At 50.2% G+C, this 14,366-nt stretch overlaps 1 protein-coding gene across 2 annotated transcripts in view; it reads left to right on the top strand.

Moving 5' to 3' along the window:
• KPNA3 (karyopherin subunit alpha 3) overlaps positions 1 to 13,463 on the top strand; it is a 743,375-nt gene extending 729,912 nt beyond the window's left edge. For both annotated transcript variants that reach the window (XM_085621926.1, XM_085621927.1), the window contains one exon: positions 10,939 to 13,463. In XM_085621926.1, coding sequence (XP_085478052.1) covers positions 10,939 to 11,037 — 99 coding nt within the window. In that variant the 3' untranslated portion in view covers positions 11,038 to 13,463. The remainder of the gene's footprint in view (positions 1 to 10,938) is intronic.
• Positions 13,464 to 14,366: the final 903 nt, after the last annotated feature.

The following is a 14,366-nucleotide window of genomic DNA, read 5'->3' as shown; positions in this document are numbered from 1 at the left end:
TCACCGGGATGATGTCGCGATAGCTACTTAGTGCCACCCTTGTGCGCTGACATCACTTCTTTATTTTTCTGCACCAGCCTGAACTGGAAACGGAGCCGGACCGGCATCAACTGACGCCGGATCCGGCGCCAATGGGTACCTTTGTGCCCTTGTTCTACCCTGGTGCTCCAATCGGGCCAGATTGGCAGCCAGATGAGCCTGAGGAGGACTGGGAGGGGTCTGTAGACCCTCTAACTGACCAGTTGGAGTATGACCCGGACTGGAGAGAGGAACTGGGGGAAGCCAGTGGTCTAGATACTTCCCCAGACCTTGGCATGTTGTCTCCTCCTACCGTGGCTATGGAGGAGGGAGCTTCTTACACAGTGGTGTTGCGTAGGGTGGCCGAGGCTCTCAACCTCGAGCTACCTACGGTGGCGGTCAGGACTAACCTCCTGACAGAAGTGCGTCAGCCAGCAGCTAGCTCTTCGGAGCCCCTGATGCCATTCAATGAAGCCCTAACCAACATCCTTTTGGGCACCTTGTCCAGGCCCAACACCTGGGCTCATGTGGATAGGATGATTGCCCAATGCCGGTGCCGGGCGACCCCACTTTCCTCTTCCAACACCCTACCCCTGAAGGCTTGGTGGTCCAAGCCTCCACATCCAAAGGCGCATTCCCTAACGCACCCCCTGATAGGAAATCCAAAAAGTTGGACCATCTTGGGAAGATGTTTTCTTTCTACAGCTTGGGACTGCAGTTGGTAAACACTGCATGTCTGTTGGGCCGTTATACCCTCTCTGTGTGGGATACCGTGGCGCAGGTGCTCCCCCAGTGCGCGGAGGAGGCCCGGGCCATACTCTCCCGTGCAGTTGCCGAGGGGAGAGACCCAGCGAAGTTTACTATACGCTGTGGACTGGACACCGCCGACTCGCTAGGTAGGACAATGTCAACGTTGGTAGCCCTACGGCGCTACGCCTGGCTGAGATCGATTGGCTTTTCTGGGGATGTCTAAGCTACTCTTATGGACATGCCCTTTGATGGCCGTCGCCTGTTCGGCGACAAGGCAGACTGCGCACTAGAGCGCTTCATGGACTCACGGGCTACAGCCAAGTGCTTGGGCCCAGCGCAGTCTACCTTTCATGGCTACGGACGGGGTGCCCCACCACGTTCCACCCAGGGCCACAGGCCGGCGCAAGCTGTTCAGCCCCTGCACGGCCGGGGACGTGAGACCCACCGTCGTGGGTATGGGAGCCAGCAATCTGGCCAGTCCACCACCGCCCCTCTGCAGCAGCCTCCAAACCTTCCTAGTCCGACCTTCCAGGGCCACCAATCGCCAGTGGGCAGCAGAATTCGCCATCACCTTCTCCCACTGGCGCACCATCACGTCGGACAGGTGGGTTTTGCAGATAGTCCGAAGGGGCTACTCCCTCGGGCAATTCGTCTTGCACTCAAAGAATTCCTTCCCTCAATCCGGGGAAGAGTAGTGCAGGTGTTCACTGACAACACCACCGCCATGTGGAACTGCAACAAACAAGGCGGGTGGGGTCGTGGACCCTATGTCAAGAGGCACTCCGTCTCTGGACATGGCTGAAACGTCGGGGCATATCCCTGGTGGTTCAACACCTGCAGAACGCCAGGACGGCCGAACTTAGGTCCATGATGGATCACGAATGGCGTCTTCACTTGGAGGTGGTGCAAGGCCTCTTTCAACAGTGGGGAGAGCCTTGGTTAGATCTATTTGCCACCGAAGAGAACGCGTAATGACTGCAATTCAGCACATTGGAATTTCCAAGGCGGCACTCACTCGGCGACGCTTATTGTTGCGAATGGAGTTGCGGCCTTTCCACCTATATATACCACTTCTGCCCAGAGTGCTGAAGATGATCAGGCGCGACCGGGCCCAAGTCATTCTTGTGGCTCCGGATTGGGCACGAAGAGCCTGGTATCCCTAGCTATTACACATGGCCATCGATCCTCCGATTCGACTGCCTCTTCGTGAGGATCTTCTGTCGCAGCAGCTGGGGACAGTCCCCCACCCGAACCTGTCCAGCCTCCACCTCCTTGCATGGAGATTGAGCGGCGACAGTTGACCGCTTTCGACCTTCCTCCCAAAGTCTGCAATGTTATCTTGGCAGCCAGGCATCCCTCCACTACGACGGTATATGCCTGCAGATGGAACAAATTTGTGGCATGGTGCACAGCAAAAGCTGTGGATCCCCTTTCCGCCCCTCTTTCGGTGGTTCTCTTGTTCCTCCTTTATCTGAAAGAAACATGTTAGTTAGATTCCTCACCTTAGAATATCCCCAGGCGTCAGACTGGATCCGGAAGATTTTTCGTCAGCAATACCCCTTGCGCGTCGCTAGGCGTCGTCTGCGGCTCCGCGTCCGTCGTCGGCGTCGTGCGCCGGAATGACGTCGTCGGAGTACTTAGACGCCGCCCTCGCGCGCTGACGTCAGTTCTTCTTTTTTCCGCGCCAGTAAGCGCAGATCAGGGAGAGCTACCCCTTTTAGTCTTTTTTGACTAAGTTTTTTGATCCTTTTTGATCTTGTCTCGACTCCGGTGCCGGTAGGATGCCTGGTTTCAAAGCCTGTGCTGACTGCAACCGCTTGATGTCGGTTACGGATCATCACCGCCGGTGCCTTTACTGTTTGGGCCTCGACCACGACGCGGAGTCGTGCTCGGACTGCAAGGCCCTGACCTCGAAGGCTAGACGGGAGCGGTCCCGTAAGCTCCTCGAGCTTCGCCACTCGGCTCCGCGCCCCTCTCGATCCCCGTCCAGGAGGAGGTCCAAGGATCGGTCGCGGAGCCGCAGCCGACGTCATCATCGCTCGTCTGGCTCCAAGTCTTCGGGTAAGTCGAAGCACTCCAAGAAGTCCAAGAGGCGACACCGCTCTTCGGACTCCCCTCGCCGGTCGCGCGACTCAGCCGAGGGTCAGGGTGGTTCCACCCCCGCGGCTCCGGCGGCGCCACAGGCGCCGCGCAAGTCCCCATTCCCGCCGGTCCCTGGGACTGACGCGACGCCGGCGGAAGTCAGTGCCTTCCTCTCGGCCATGAGGAGCCTGCCTCCGCCGTCGATGCCCGCTGGCGCGCCTTCGGGCCCCGTGGACCCGACTGGGCAACCTTGCATGCCGGCGGCGCCGTCGCCGGCTCCGACGCCGCAGGTTCCCGAGGGACTCGTCCCCGCCGGCTCCGGCCCCGATGCCGCAGGTTCCCGAGGGACTCGTCCCCGAGTCCCTGCCGACGCCGGTCGACCTCGTCACGCCTCCTCCGCCGGCGTCGACACCGGTACCACCTCCGACGCCGGCTCCGCTCGGCGTCGAGCCCCGGTTCAGCCCCGCTCCAGATCCGACGCCGTTACGGCGTCGATGGACGCCGCGTACGGCGCCGTTAGAGACACATTATGTCTATCGTCCGGCTCCGATCCTTCCTCCTGTTTAACAGGAATCGGATGACGGGGACGTCTGGGAGGGGTCCGAGGATCCTATGGCCGTTCAGGCTCAGCTGTCACAGGACTGGGCAGATGAACTGGGGGAGGCCAGTGGTCTGGATACCTCACCAGACACTGGATTCATCACTCCTCCGACTGTGGCTTCGGAGGAGGGTGCTGCTTTCTCTGTGGTGCTGCGCAAGGCGGCCGCAGCCCTTGGGCTCGAGCTGCCTGCCGTGGCTGTGAGGACTAACGTCCTCACTGAGGTGCTTCAGTCTGCAGCAAGCTCCACTGAGCCTCTGCTGCAATTCAATGAGGCCCTCATTGACGTTCTGCAGGGCACCTGGTCCAAGCCCTCCACAGTTCCTCCTGTGGACAGGAACGTCGCTAGGCGCCACCGCCCTGCTCCGGGCGACCCCAGATTTCTGTCCCAACACCCCATCCCCGAGAGCCTGGTTATCCAGGCTTCTACCTCCCAATCCTCCTTCCCGACCGCTCCGCCAGACCGGGATTCCAAGAGACTGGAACAGTTTGGCAAAAAGCTGTTCTCCTCCCTTAGTTTGGGTCTGCGGTCCTTGAACACCGCCTGTCTTTTGGACCGTTATTCCCACTCTCTGTGGGATACGGTGGAGGACGTGCTGCCCCTGTGCCCGAAGGAGGCCCAGACACGACTTACCCAGGCTCTGGCCGATGGGAGGGATGCAGCACGACATGCAATCCGATGTGGGCTTGACACTACGGACTCGCTGGGTAGGGCGATTTCTACCACGGTGGCGCTTAGACGTCACGCCTGGCTGCGGTCCACGTCCTTTTCGGGGGATGTCCAGAGCACTCTCATGGACATGCCCTTTGATGGCACTCGCCTTTTTGGTGAGAAAGCGGACAGTGCGCTGAATCGCTTTAAGGACTCCCGTGCTACGGCCAAGTCCTTGGGCCTCTGGGCCCCGTGGTTGCAAACTTCCGCCTTTCGTGGCCAAGGAAGGGGTGCCTCCTCACGTCCGCCTAGCCACCAGCCGCAGAACCAACCTGCGCGCAGTCGCGGCCGTGGTTTCCGCCGAGGCGGATCTGGAGGACGACGCGGTCAGCCCACATCCACCCCGGCAGCATCCGCCTCCAAGCCTTCCTAGTCCGAGCTTTCCGGCCCAATCCTCGCCAGTGGGCGGCAGAGTTCGCCATCACCTGCTCCACTGGCGTACCATCACTTCGGACAGGTGGGTGCTGCAAATCGTCCGAAGGGGCTACTCCCTCCCCTTCGAGACGACCCCTCCAGCCATGCCACCGCAGCACCACCGTATCTCGGAGGATCATTTGAATCTTCTGCGAGAGGAAGTTTCGGCCCTCTTGGCCAAAGAGGCCGTCGAGCGCGTTCCGAGCCCAGAAGTAGGTCGTGGTTGTTATTCCCACTACTTTCTGGTTCCCAAGAAGGGCAAGGGGGGCCTACGCCCTATCTTGGACCTCGAACGTCAATGCCTTCCTTCGGAAGGAACGATTCAAAATGTTGACTTTGGCTCAGGTTCTAGCTGCCCTAGACCCTGGAGACTGGATGGTAGCGTTGGACTTGCAGGACGCTTATTTCCACATCCCCGTCCTGCCGGCCCACCGGCGTTACCTGCGGTTCACGGTGGGCCAGGAGCACTTTCAGTTCACCGTGCTCCCCTTTGGCCTCACCAGTGCCCCTCGTGTGTTCACGAAAGTGATGGCGGTGGTCGCAGCTCATCTGCGCAGATCAGGGGTTCCAGTCTTCCCCTATCTCGACGACTGGTTGTTGAAGGCGGGCTAGCCCCAGGCAGTCGTCTCCCACCGCCAGACTACGGCGGATCACCTGCATTTGCTGGGGTTTTCCATCAACGTGCCGAAGTCGCACCTGAGTCCCTCTCAGAAGCTCCTCTTCATCGGAGCGGTTCTCGATTCGGCGCAGTTCCGGGTCTATCCACTGGAACAGCGGGTCCGGGATATTCAGGCCCTGATTCCCATCTTTCGGCCTCTATCCTGGGTTTCGGTCAGGCTAGTGTTGCGGCTTCTGGGGCTGATGGCCTCCTGCATCCTACTAGTGCATCACGCCAGGCGGCGCATACGGGCTCTGCAGTGGGACCTGAAGTTTCAGTGGGCCCAGCATCACGGCAACCTGTCCGACCATGTCTTGATCTCGGAGGGCACTGCAAAGCAGTTGCAGTGGTGGCTCACAGACCGCGATTGGGTCACGGGCAAGAGCCTCTCCCTTCCCCAATCGGAGCATGTCGTAGTGACGGATGCGTACCGCCTGGGATGGGGTGGCCATATGGGAGAGGCGGAGATCAGAGGCCTCTGGTCTCCGGCGGAGTCTCGTCTCCACATCAACCTGTTGGAGTTGAGAGCGATCCGACTTGCACTGAAAGCCTTCCTTCCCTCTGTCAGGGGAAGTGTCGTGCAGGTGTTCACGGACAACACCACCGCCATGTGGTATTGCAACAAACAGGGCGGGGTGGGGTCGTGGACCCTTTGTCAGGAGGCTCTGCGCCTCTGGACATGGCTGGAACACCAGGGCGTCACCCTGGTGGTTCAACATCTGGCGGGCTCTCTGAACGCCAGAGCAGACGAACTCAGCCGCCGGTGCATGATGGATCACGAATGGCGTCTGCACTCCGAAGTGGTGCAAGGTCTCTTTCTGCAGTGGGGAGAGCCTTGGTTAGATCTATTCGCCACCGAAGAGAACGCGCCATGTCAGCAGTTCTGCGCGTTGGAATTTCCAAGGCGGCACTCGCTCGGCGACGCTTTTCGTCACGAGTGGAGTTGCGGTCTGTTGTACGCCTTTCCGCCTATACCACTTCTGCCCAGAGTGCTGAAGAAGATCAGGCACGACCGGGCCCAAGTCATCTTGGTGGCTCCGGATTGGGCACGAAGGTACTGGTATCCCGAGCTACTCAGTATGTTGACCGATCCTCCGATACGTCTGCCCCTTCGGGAGGATCTTCTGTCGCAGCAGCAGGGGACGGTCCTCCACCCGAACCTGTCCAGCCTCCACCTCCATGCGTGGAGATTGAGCGGTGGCAGTTGATGCCATTTGACTTGCCTCCTGAAGTCTGTGATATCATTCTGGCAGCCAGGCGTCCCTCCACAAAGACGGTATACGCCTGCCGGTGGAACAAATTTGTGGCATGTTGCACAGCAAAGGCTGTGGATCCCCTTTCCGCCCCTCTTTCTGAGGTTCTCCTCTTTCTTCTTCCTTTGGCCCGGCAGGGCTCTGCCCTGGGTACCTTGAAAGGTTATCTTGCTGCCCTCTCTGCCTTCTTACGGCTTCCTGATCAGCCTTCTCTTTTCAAGTCCCCTGTGGTTCAACGCTTTCTTAAAGGCATTACTCATACGTTCCCTCCTGTTCCTTTCGTAATGCCTCAGTGGGACTTGAATCTTGTTCTCACATTTCTGATGTGCGCTCCCTTTGAGCCTCTTCACAATTGTCCTCTTCGTCTTCTGACGCTTAAGACTGCTTTCCTGGTAGCCATCACCTCGGCTAGACGGGTGAGTGAGCTCCAGGCTCTCTCGTCCAAGCCTCCTTTTCTCTCTGTTCATCCGGACAAGGTTGTCCTTCTGCCTCGTCCTTCTTTTCTGCCGAAAGTGGTGACTCCCTTTCATCTTGGGCAGTCTGTCACCTTGGCCACCTTCTTTCCGCCTCCGCATCCTTCCAAAGAGGAAGAGAGGCTCCACCGTCTGGACCCAAAACGTGCGCTCTTTTTATTTGGACCGCACAAAACGGTTCCGGGTGGACGACCAACTTTTCGTTGGATACGTGGGTGCTAAGAAGGGAAAAGCTGTGCACAAACGGACCATCTCCCGGTGGGTCGTTTTGTGCATCAAAATCTGTTACTCCTTGGCGAAAAAGGACCCTCCTGTTGGGCTGCGCTCCCATTCCACTCGGGCTACAGCGGCTACTACTGCTTTGGGACGGGGAGTCCCTTTGCAGGACATCTGTCAGGCGGCTACGTGGGCTTCGCTACACACGTTTGCCAGGCATTATTGCCTAGACAGCCAAGTCCGGAGGGATGGCTTCTTTGGCCGTTCTGTCCTCCAGGACTTTCTGGTGTGATCTTGGTTCGCAGACCCACCACCGGGGATGGTATTGCTTGGGTATCTATTCTAAGGTGAGGAATCTAACTAACGTGTTTCTTTCAGATAAACAAGTTACTTACCTTCGGTAACGATGTATCTGTAAGAAACATTAGTTAGTTAGATTCCTCACCGACCCACCCATCCTCCCCGTTCTGCGAACTGATATCTAGGGTTAAGGCTATCCCTTTCAGGGCCCTAGAATTTTTTGGCACCAGTGTCGGTATCTTGCATGGCTCTGCATTCCTGGCGCGGAAGGCTATGTACAAGAACTGACGTCAGCGCGCGAGGACGGCGTCTAAGTACTCCGACGTCATTCCGGCGCCCGACGACGGACGCGGAGCCGCAGACGACGCCTAGCGACGCGCAAGGGATATTGCTGACGAAAAATCTTCCGGATCCAGTCTGACGCCTGGGGATATTCTAAGGTGAGGAATCTAACTAACTAATGTTTCTTACAGATACATCGTTACCGAAGGTAAGTAACTTGTTCCTTTGGCCCAGCAGGGCCCTGCTCTGGGCACTCTAAAGGCCTACCTCTCGGCCATTTCGGCCTTCCTTAGGCCTCCTGATCAGCCTTCTCTTTTCATGTCCCCTGTTGTAAATCGCTTCCTTAAGGGCATTACTCCTCTTTTTCCTCCTGTTCCCTTCGTAATGCCCCAGTGGGACTTGAACTTTGTTCTTACATTTATGTGCACTCCCTTTGAGCCCCTACACTGTCCTCTCAGGCTTCTGACTTTAAAAACTGCCTTTCTGGTAGCAATCACCTCTGCGCGCAGGGTGAGTGAGCTCCTAGCTCTTTCTTCTAAACCTCCTTTCCTGGCTGTTCATCCGGACAAGGTTGTCTTTCGAACTCGTCCTTCCTTCCTTCCTTGCCAAAGTTGTTACTTCTTTCCACATTGGATAGACAATCACTTTGGCCACCTTCTTTCCGCCTCCGCATCCTTCCAAAGAAGAAGCTGCATTGTCTGGATCCAAAACGTGCACTTTCATTTTATTTAGATCGCACAAAGCAATTCCGGGTGGATGACCAGTTCTTTGGCTACATGGGCGCCAAAAAAGGTTGGGCCGTGCACAAACTTACCATTTCAAGATAGGTCGTTTTGTGCATCAAATCTTGCTATTCCTTGGTAAAGAAGGAGTCTCCTATGGGGTTACGCGCCCATTCCGCCAGGGCGACGGCAGCTACCACTGCTTTGGAACGTGGAGTCCCCCTTAATGACATCTGTCAGGCAGCTACTTGGGCATCGCTGCACACGTTCACAAAACACTACTGCCTGGACAGCCAAGTCCGGAGAGACCGCTTCTTTGGCCGTTCTGTTCTCCAGGACTTTCTGGTGTGAACTTGGTTCGCAGACCCACCTCCGGGGTTGGTTTTGCTGGGGTATCTATTCTAAGGTAAGGAATCTATAACTAATTGTCTCTTTGAGATGAACAAGTTACTTACCTTCGGTAACGATATATCTGTAAGAGACATAGATTAGTTGTAGATTCCTTACCACCCCACCCATCCTCCCCGTTCTGCGAACTGATTTCTAAGGTTAAGGATTTCCTTTCAGGGCCCTAGTTTTGTGCACCAGTGGTCAGTGCCTTGCATGGCTCTGCACTTCTGGTGTGGAAATTTGTGTACAGAACTGACCTCCGCGCGTGAGGGCAGCGTCTATAGCTACCGCGACGTCTTCCCGGCACCACGACGTCAACGACGAATGCGCCACCTTTCAACGCGCAGGGGTACTGCTGACTAAAAACTTTCTGGATCCAGTCTGATGCCTGGGGGTAAGTCCAAGGTAAGGAATCTATAACTAATCTGTTCCTTACAGATATATCGTTACCAAAGGTAAGGCACTTTTTCTTCAGTGGCTTTTCCATATGCTTTATTGTTAGTGATATCTAGTCATTCTGTGTTTGGGCTGGTGTCTTGATGATTGAATTTCGTGCAATTGAAATTCCTTGCTTTCTTGTTCATGTTGTCCAGAGGTTTTTGTGCCACAGATACCATGCTTGATGCCCACAACAATCGAGGTAATGCCAAGCAACTTGATGATGTAAAGGATGTAATCACCACCCATATCCTCCTGCATTTGCACTGAGTTACGAGCTGATACTGAGCTTTGTGATCTGTAAAGCGGTGTGGCAGAATGCAAAGATATTTTAAGTGTGAAGGACAACATAGACTTTAGAACAACATCTGTATCCTCATGATCACGCTTCAGCACCAAGTGCCATCACGTTGTGAGGTTTTCAGTAGTATCTTGTGTGTGGGCTTGACCAGGAAATCCTCACTATTTATATGGGCAGTGTGATTTAAAAAAAACATACAATTTTATCTATTAAATGCTTGCTTTGCAGTTCCATATGGCAATGTTGTATATTACACATTCTCCAATCCAATAATTCTAGCCAACGTTGTATACACTGTACTCTTGTCCGTATGCACTGTACTCTTGTCTGTATGGCACTGTCTATTGCCCTGCTTTGTTAACCTCTTACCTTTGGTTTAAAATGCAATAAAAGATTTAAACCAATAAAAGACTGCAGGAAAGGTTGGCACATTGCTCTATGTGCACAGTATGGATGACATAGAACTTGAAAATGCATTAAGAAGAGACTTATCCCAGCACCCATATGGAAAAAGAATGTGTCCAATTTGTATGACATGGTTTTATATTTATTTTGTTCATCTCAAGTACAAATATTGCACAGGGGTTACATGAAAATAGTACATAGAGCTATTTAGGTCCTGCATAACAACTACAGGACCGTTGGCGTGGGGATGGTGACACAGAATGTCACCAGTGTATGGTAATACAATGGTTACGTAGTAGTTCTCGAGTTATCATGCACTACTTTCTCAAAGAGACCAACAGTGAGGGGCATAGGTAATAGTACACTTCAGTTGAAGGCTGTCTACTTGTTTTAGTTGCTGTACTTAGTAATTAGATTGGAGGCACTCCCTTGCTTAGGCATAGAACATCGCAGTAGTGGGTGCCAAGACTGGGGAATGATCATATTTATTAGATTGTGAATGGATATTTTGGGGCAGTTATGGCATTGCTGGGGTTTCAAACAGTAGAAGCAAATTGGCAAGTAAAAAGTACATTTGGGGTAGGGAAAGTGAGACCGTAGAATGATCTGCGTCCAAAAATAAGGCACTTGAGGATCAGTGTGTCAACTGCCGATTGAACTTGAGTAGGTTCTATGATTAAAAAGGGTACAAATATAAAAGCACAGCACTTTTGCAAGGGTTGGAAGAGCCCAGGTATGAGTTTATTAATACTTGATTTTTTTTTAAAAGGGGGTACTGCCAAACATAATTTACCACAAATTATATTCATTTTATAAAATCTAACAGGTGCTGAAGCCAACATGGTTGATTATTTTATTGTGTTGCATGTCAACATTTTTTATCGTTTTTCTATACACATTTCAATGTCTTCTGATTCACTTCATAGATTGATGAAGATCCCAGTCTCATTCCAGATGCCAACCAAGGAGGTACTTACAATTTTGACCCAACATCCAATCTGCAAGCAAAGGAGTTTAACTTTTAGAGCAATGCGTTTCAACTTATCCCACATCAACCTGAAGCACCACCAGACAACCATGACGTGAAAAAAGGCGCAAAGACGCACATGCCTCTTCGTTTTGATGCCTCTAAAGCAGGCCATGTATCGGTCACTTTGCAGTTGCCAAAAGTCACTATCACATGGACTGTTAAATGCATGATATTGTGAAGCTGTCATACAATTTCTCCACGTACAGACTCAACTTTTTGCCCTTCATGTGGTGCGACTTGCAGATAACATCCTGCAGTTTTGTTAAGAATATTCCATAGTGGTGGCACATCAGCTTTTCACAGAAAAGTAGCTCCTCTAGAAAATGGCACGCTGTGGATAAAGACATTTTGGTATGATGTATACATTTTGGAAGACTTTACTTGGGACATTCAGTTCAGAGCCGTCACCATCGCCCCCCACGCACACATGTTCATGTACTTTGTGGAAGAGTAAATTTACTAACAGAAAAGCGAGCCAAATGATTTCATTGGTGAAAATTAAAGTTGGCCACTAATGAATCCAGTAAAAAAAAACTGTACTTGACTTGTCTGTAATTGATGTGTTTGTTAACTGCCTCAGAACCCAGAGTTTCTGCAAACTGGACTCGTAACGGATTTTCCATTTCATCTAAATTTTGAAAACAGCGAGGTCTGAAAGGCTGCTCGTATCAACCCGTTTTCCTGCTGTTTTTAATTATTACAATGCTCTGCATGGTATGTAAGCCGAGTTACAGTGTCATTGCAGACATAACCTTCTGATTAAGATGAAAGTAAGCATCCCGAGTTTCTTTTGAAAACGATGTGCACTGCGTTGATCAGCGATTGCCGGAATCTTGCTTTCGACTTTCAGTAAAGTCAGTATTTTTTCCTTAAATTGACAGCTGGGTATGGTTGATCTGCTTTGGGTTTCAACTTTAGCGCTTTCAAATTCACTGTAATTTAGTCTTAAACTATTTTTAGTCCGTAGCCACGGCTTTTGGCAGTGTGGGTGGCAACAAACTAGCAGTTCTTTAGAAGCACCGTAAAAGTTTTTGTTCTCGAATATTGGAAGCGTTTAGTTCAGAAATCGGTCCCAAACTATGTTGGCAAGAAATTTGTGGAATCCATTTTGAGTGTTTTAAGGTTAAGAAGCTGTGGTTTTGAAACTGCTTTTGTAAATTGGGTTTGTTATATCGAATTATGCATAAACTTGTGACAAAGGTCTTGGGCGGCAGTGAGGGGTGTTGGCCATTGCTTTACAAACCCATAAGCAGTATAGCCCAACTACTTGTTCACGAGGAATTGTGAAAGCTAGTGTGAAAACGTTAAATCTGCAAGCGTGTCACACCACCTGGTTTTGTTGCCAGTGTTAACGTGGTGTACGATCTCCCAATGAATTAATGTAATAAGTTAGAGAACTAATCCGAACTAATTTAGTTTTCAATGTGGGTCATATTTACCCTGATGAAGAGGACGGATTACATCCACACTTTGTGGATATGCTGTCCCCCTCCCTACCCCTTTTTTCCTTCACTGATGAACAATATATAGCAGGTGTGCATTCATTGAAATATATATCTGCCAAGGTAGAGCCACTTTAAAGAGCAACTTTTGTCTTGTATCTAAAATAGATACAAGCGTATGTTTAAACTGCAAGATTTTTACTTGCTAGAGAATCTGTTTTAATATAGTGGTTTGGCCTCTGATTATTTATAGGTTTTATAAATTTTAGAATCAATATCTCTTTAAGGTGGCTCAGATTTTTTCAACTCTTGTGCACATAAAATTGAGTTGAAGTTCATTGTGCCTTTTTCTTTCCCCAGAAGTTTAGATTTAAAGCTTCATATGGTAACTGCACCCAAATCGCACATTATAGTCGTCAATCCTGAAACTGTGTGGTGTTTGCAAAAACAATATATATTTAAGTCAAAACTAAGTAAGGTCACAAAAGTTATATATTTTTTTCATTTCCAGTTTATAATGTGAATGAAATTGTTTGTTATACATATATATATATATTATTGGCCTTTTGCTTCCCTGTTCAGACGAGACACTATGTTCTTAAGAGGAGATGAATATTTTTTCACTACTGTGAAGATTTTTGTCGTTGCACTTTTCAAAGTATAGCTAAGTGTACCGAGTAAAAGGGCAACTCACCAGTTTGAGCTTTAGATACAAAGTCATTCAGAGTGGTGCATTCATAATGATCACTTTTTTATTTTTTTATTTTGTGACCTTTCCGAAGTTTGATTGGGATTTGAACCATTTGAGTTTATCAAAATATATTGCAGCACTTTTTAAGTTTTCAGAACAGTGTTTATTTTTTTCAAACTATCAGTTCAGATAGACTAAAACCTTCTTTTAAAAGAGGCATCTAAATGTGTTCCTAATTTTGTATATTGGCTTAGGTTTTGTAACCAATAAAAAGCTGCTATCAAATACTATGAAACATGTAAGGATTTATTTTGAAGCTATAAAATAGCTGCAGTGACTTGGGATTTGTTTAAAGATCTTTTGCCAGTCGAGACTTCATACCCTTGAAACTATTGTCAGTGAGTAAGTGATGCATTACTTCAAGAAGTTACATGCTTTTTTTCTCAAGTTCTCAATGACTAAAAGAATCTGAGTAGCCAAGCTACTTGTGATTTATACCTGAGGTACAACATAGGGTTAATAATTCAGGTCTCATGAGGTTTTACTCTGGTGGGCAGCATATCCAGTTGTAACTGGAGAACCGTTACTATCGAAAGGTTTATCTCTGTGATATTAGTGAATTTGCCTCACACATCTTACTCTAATTCAGAACGATTCAACAACACACATTCGTTTACTAAATTGCCCAAAGTATTTGTGCATTCAGCGCCAGATTCAAAGGGGTAAAATCATCTTATTGGATCTATTTTCTCCTCCACCAGGAATAGTGTTAAATCATACATGTAACTACTAAGTTATGTATTCAGTGGGTTTGGGAAGGGGAATATGGAGCAGGTAAGCATTAAAATATACTCTAGAAGGTTTTATTCAACTGAAAGTTTACTGTATGTGACTTTTTAGAGTAAACAGTTTACTTGAGTTCCAGCTGCCAGATTTCTCTCCCGTTTACCTTCACATTCACCTTCAGCTGCCTGGTATATAGAGGAAGGACGCTTTTGTTCTGATATAGCAAGGATATAGGTATTTGTGTTGTACATCCTTTCTGTTTAATCAAGGCAAATACCTACATTCTGTGGAACAATACATACATCAATGTAATGACATTTATGCTCCATCCATGTTGAATAAACACAATATTTACCTCCTATTCATTCATCTTTTCATCATTCCAACGTTCACATTTGTTGATGC

This window comes from Triturus cristatus, chromosome 8 (genome assembly GCF_964204655.1).
Source record: "Triturus cristatus chromosome 8, aTriCri1.1, whole genome shotgun sequence".
NCBI lineage: Eukaryota > Metazoa > Chordata > Amphibia > Caudata > Salamandridae > Triturus > Triturus cristatus.
This window is presented reverse-complemented; position numbering and strand designations above follow the sequence as displayed.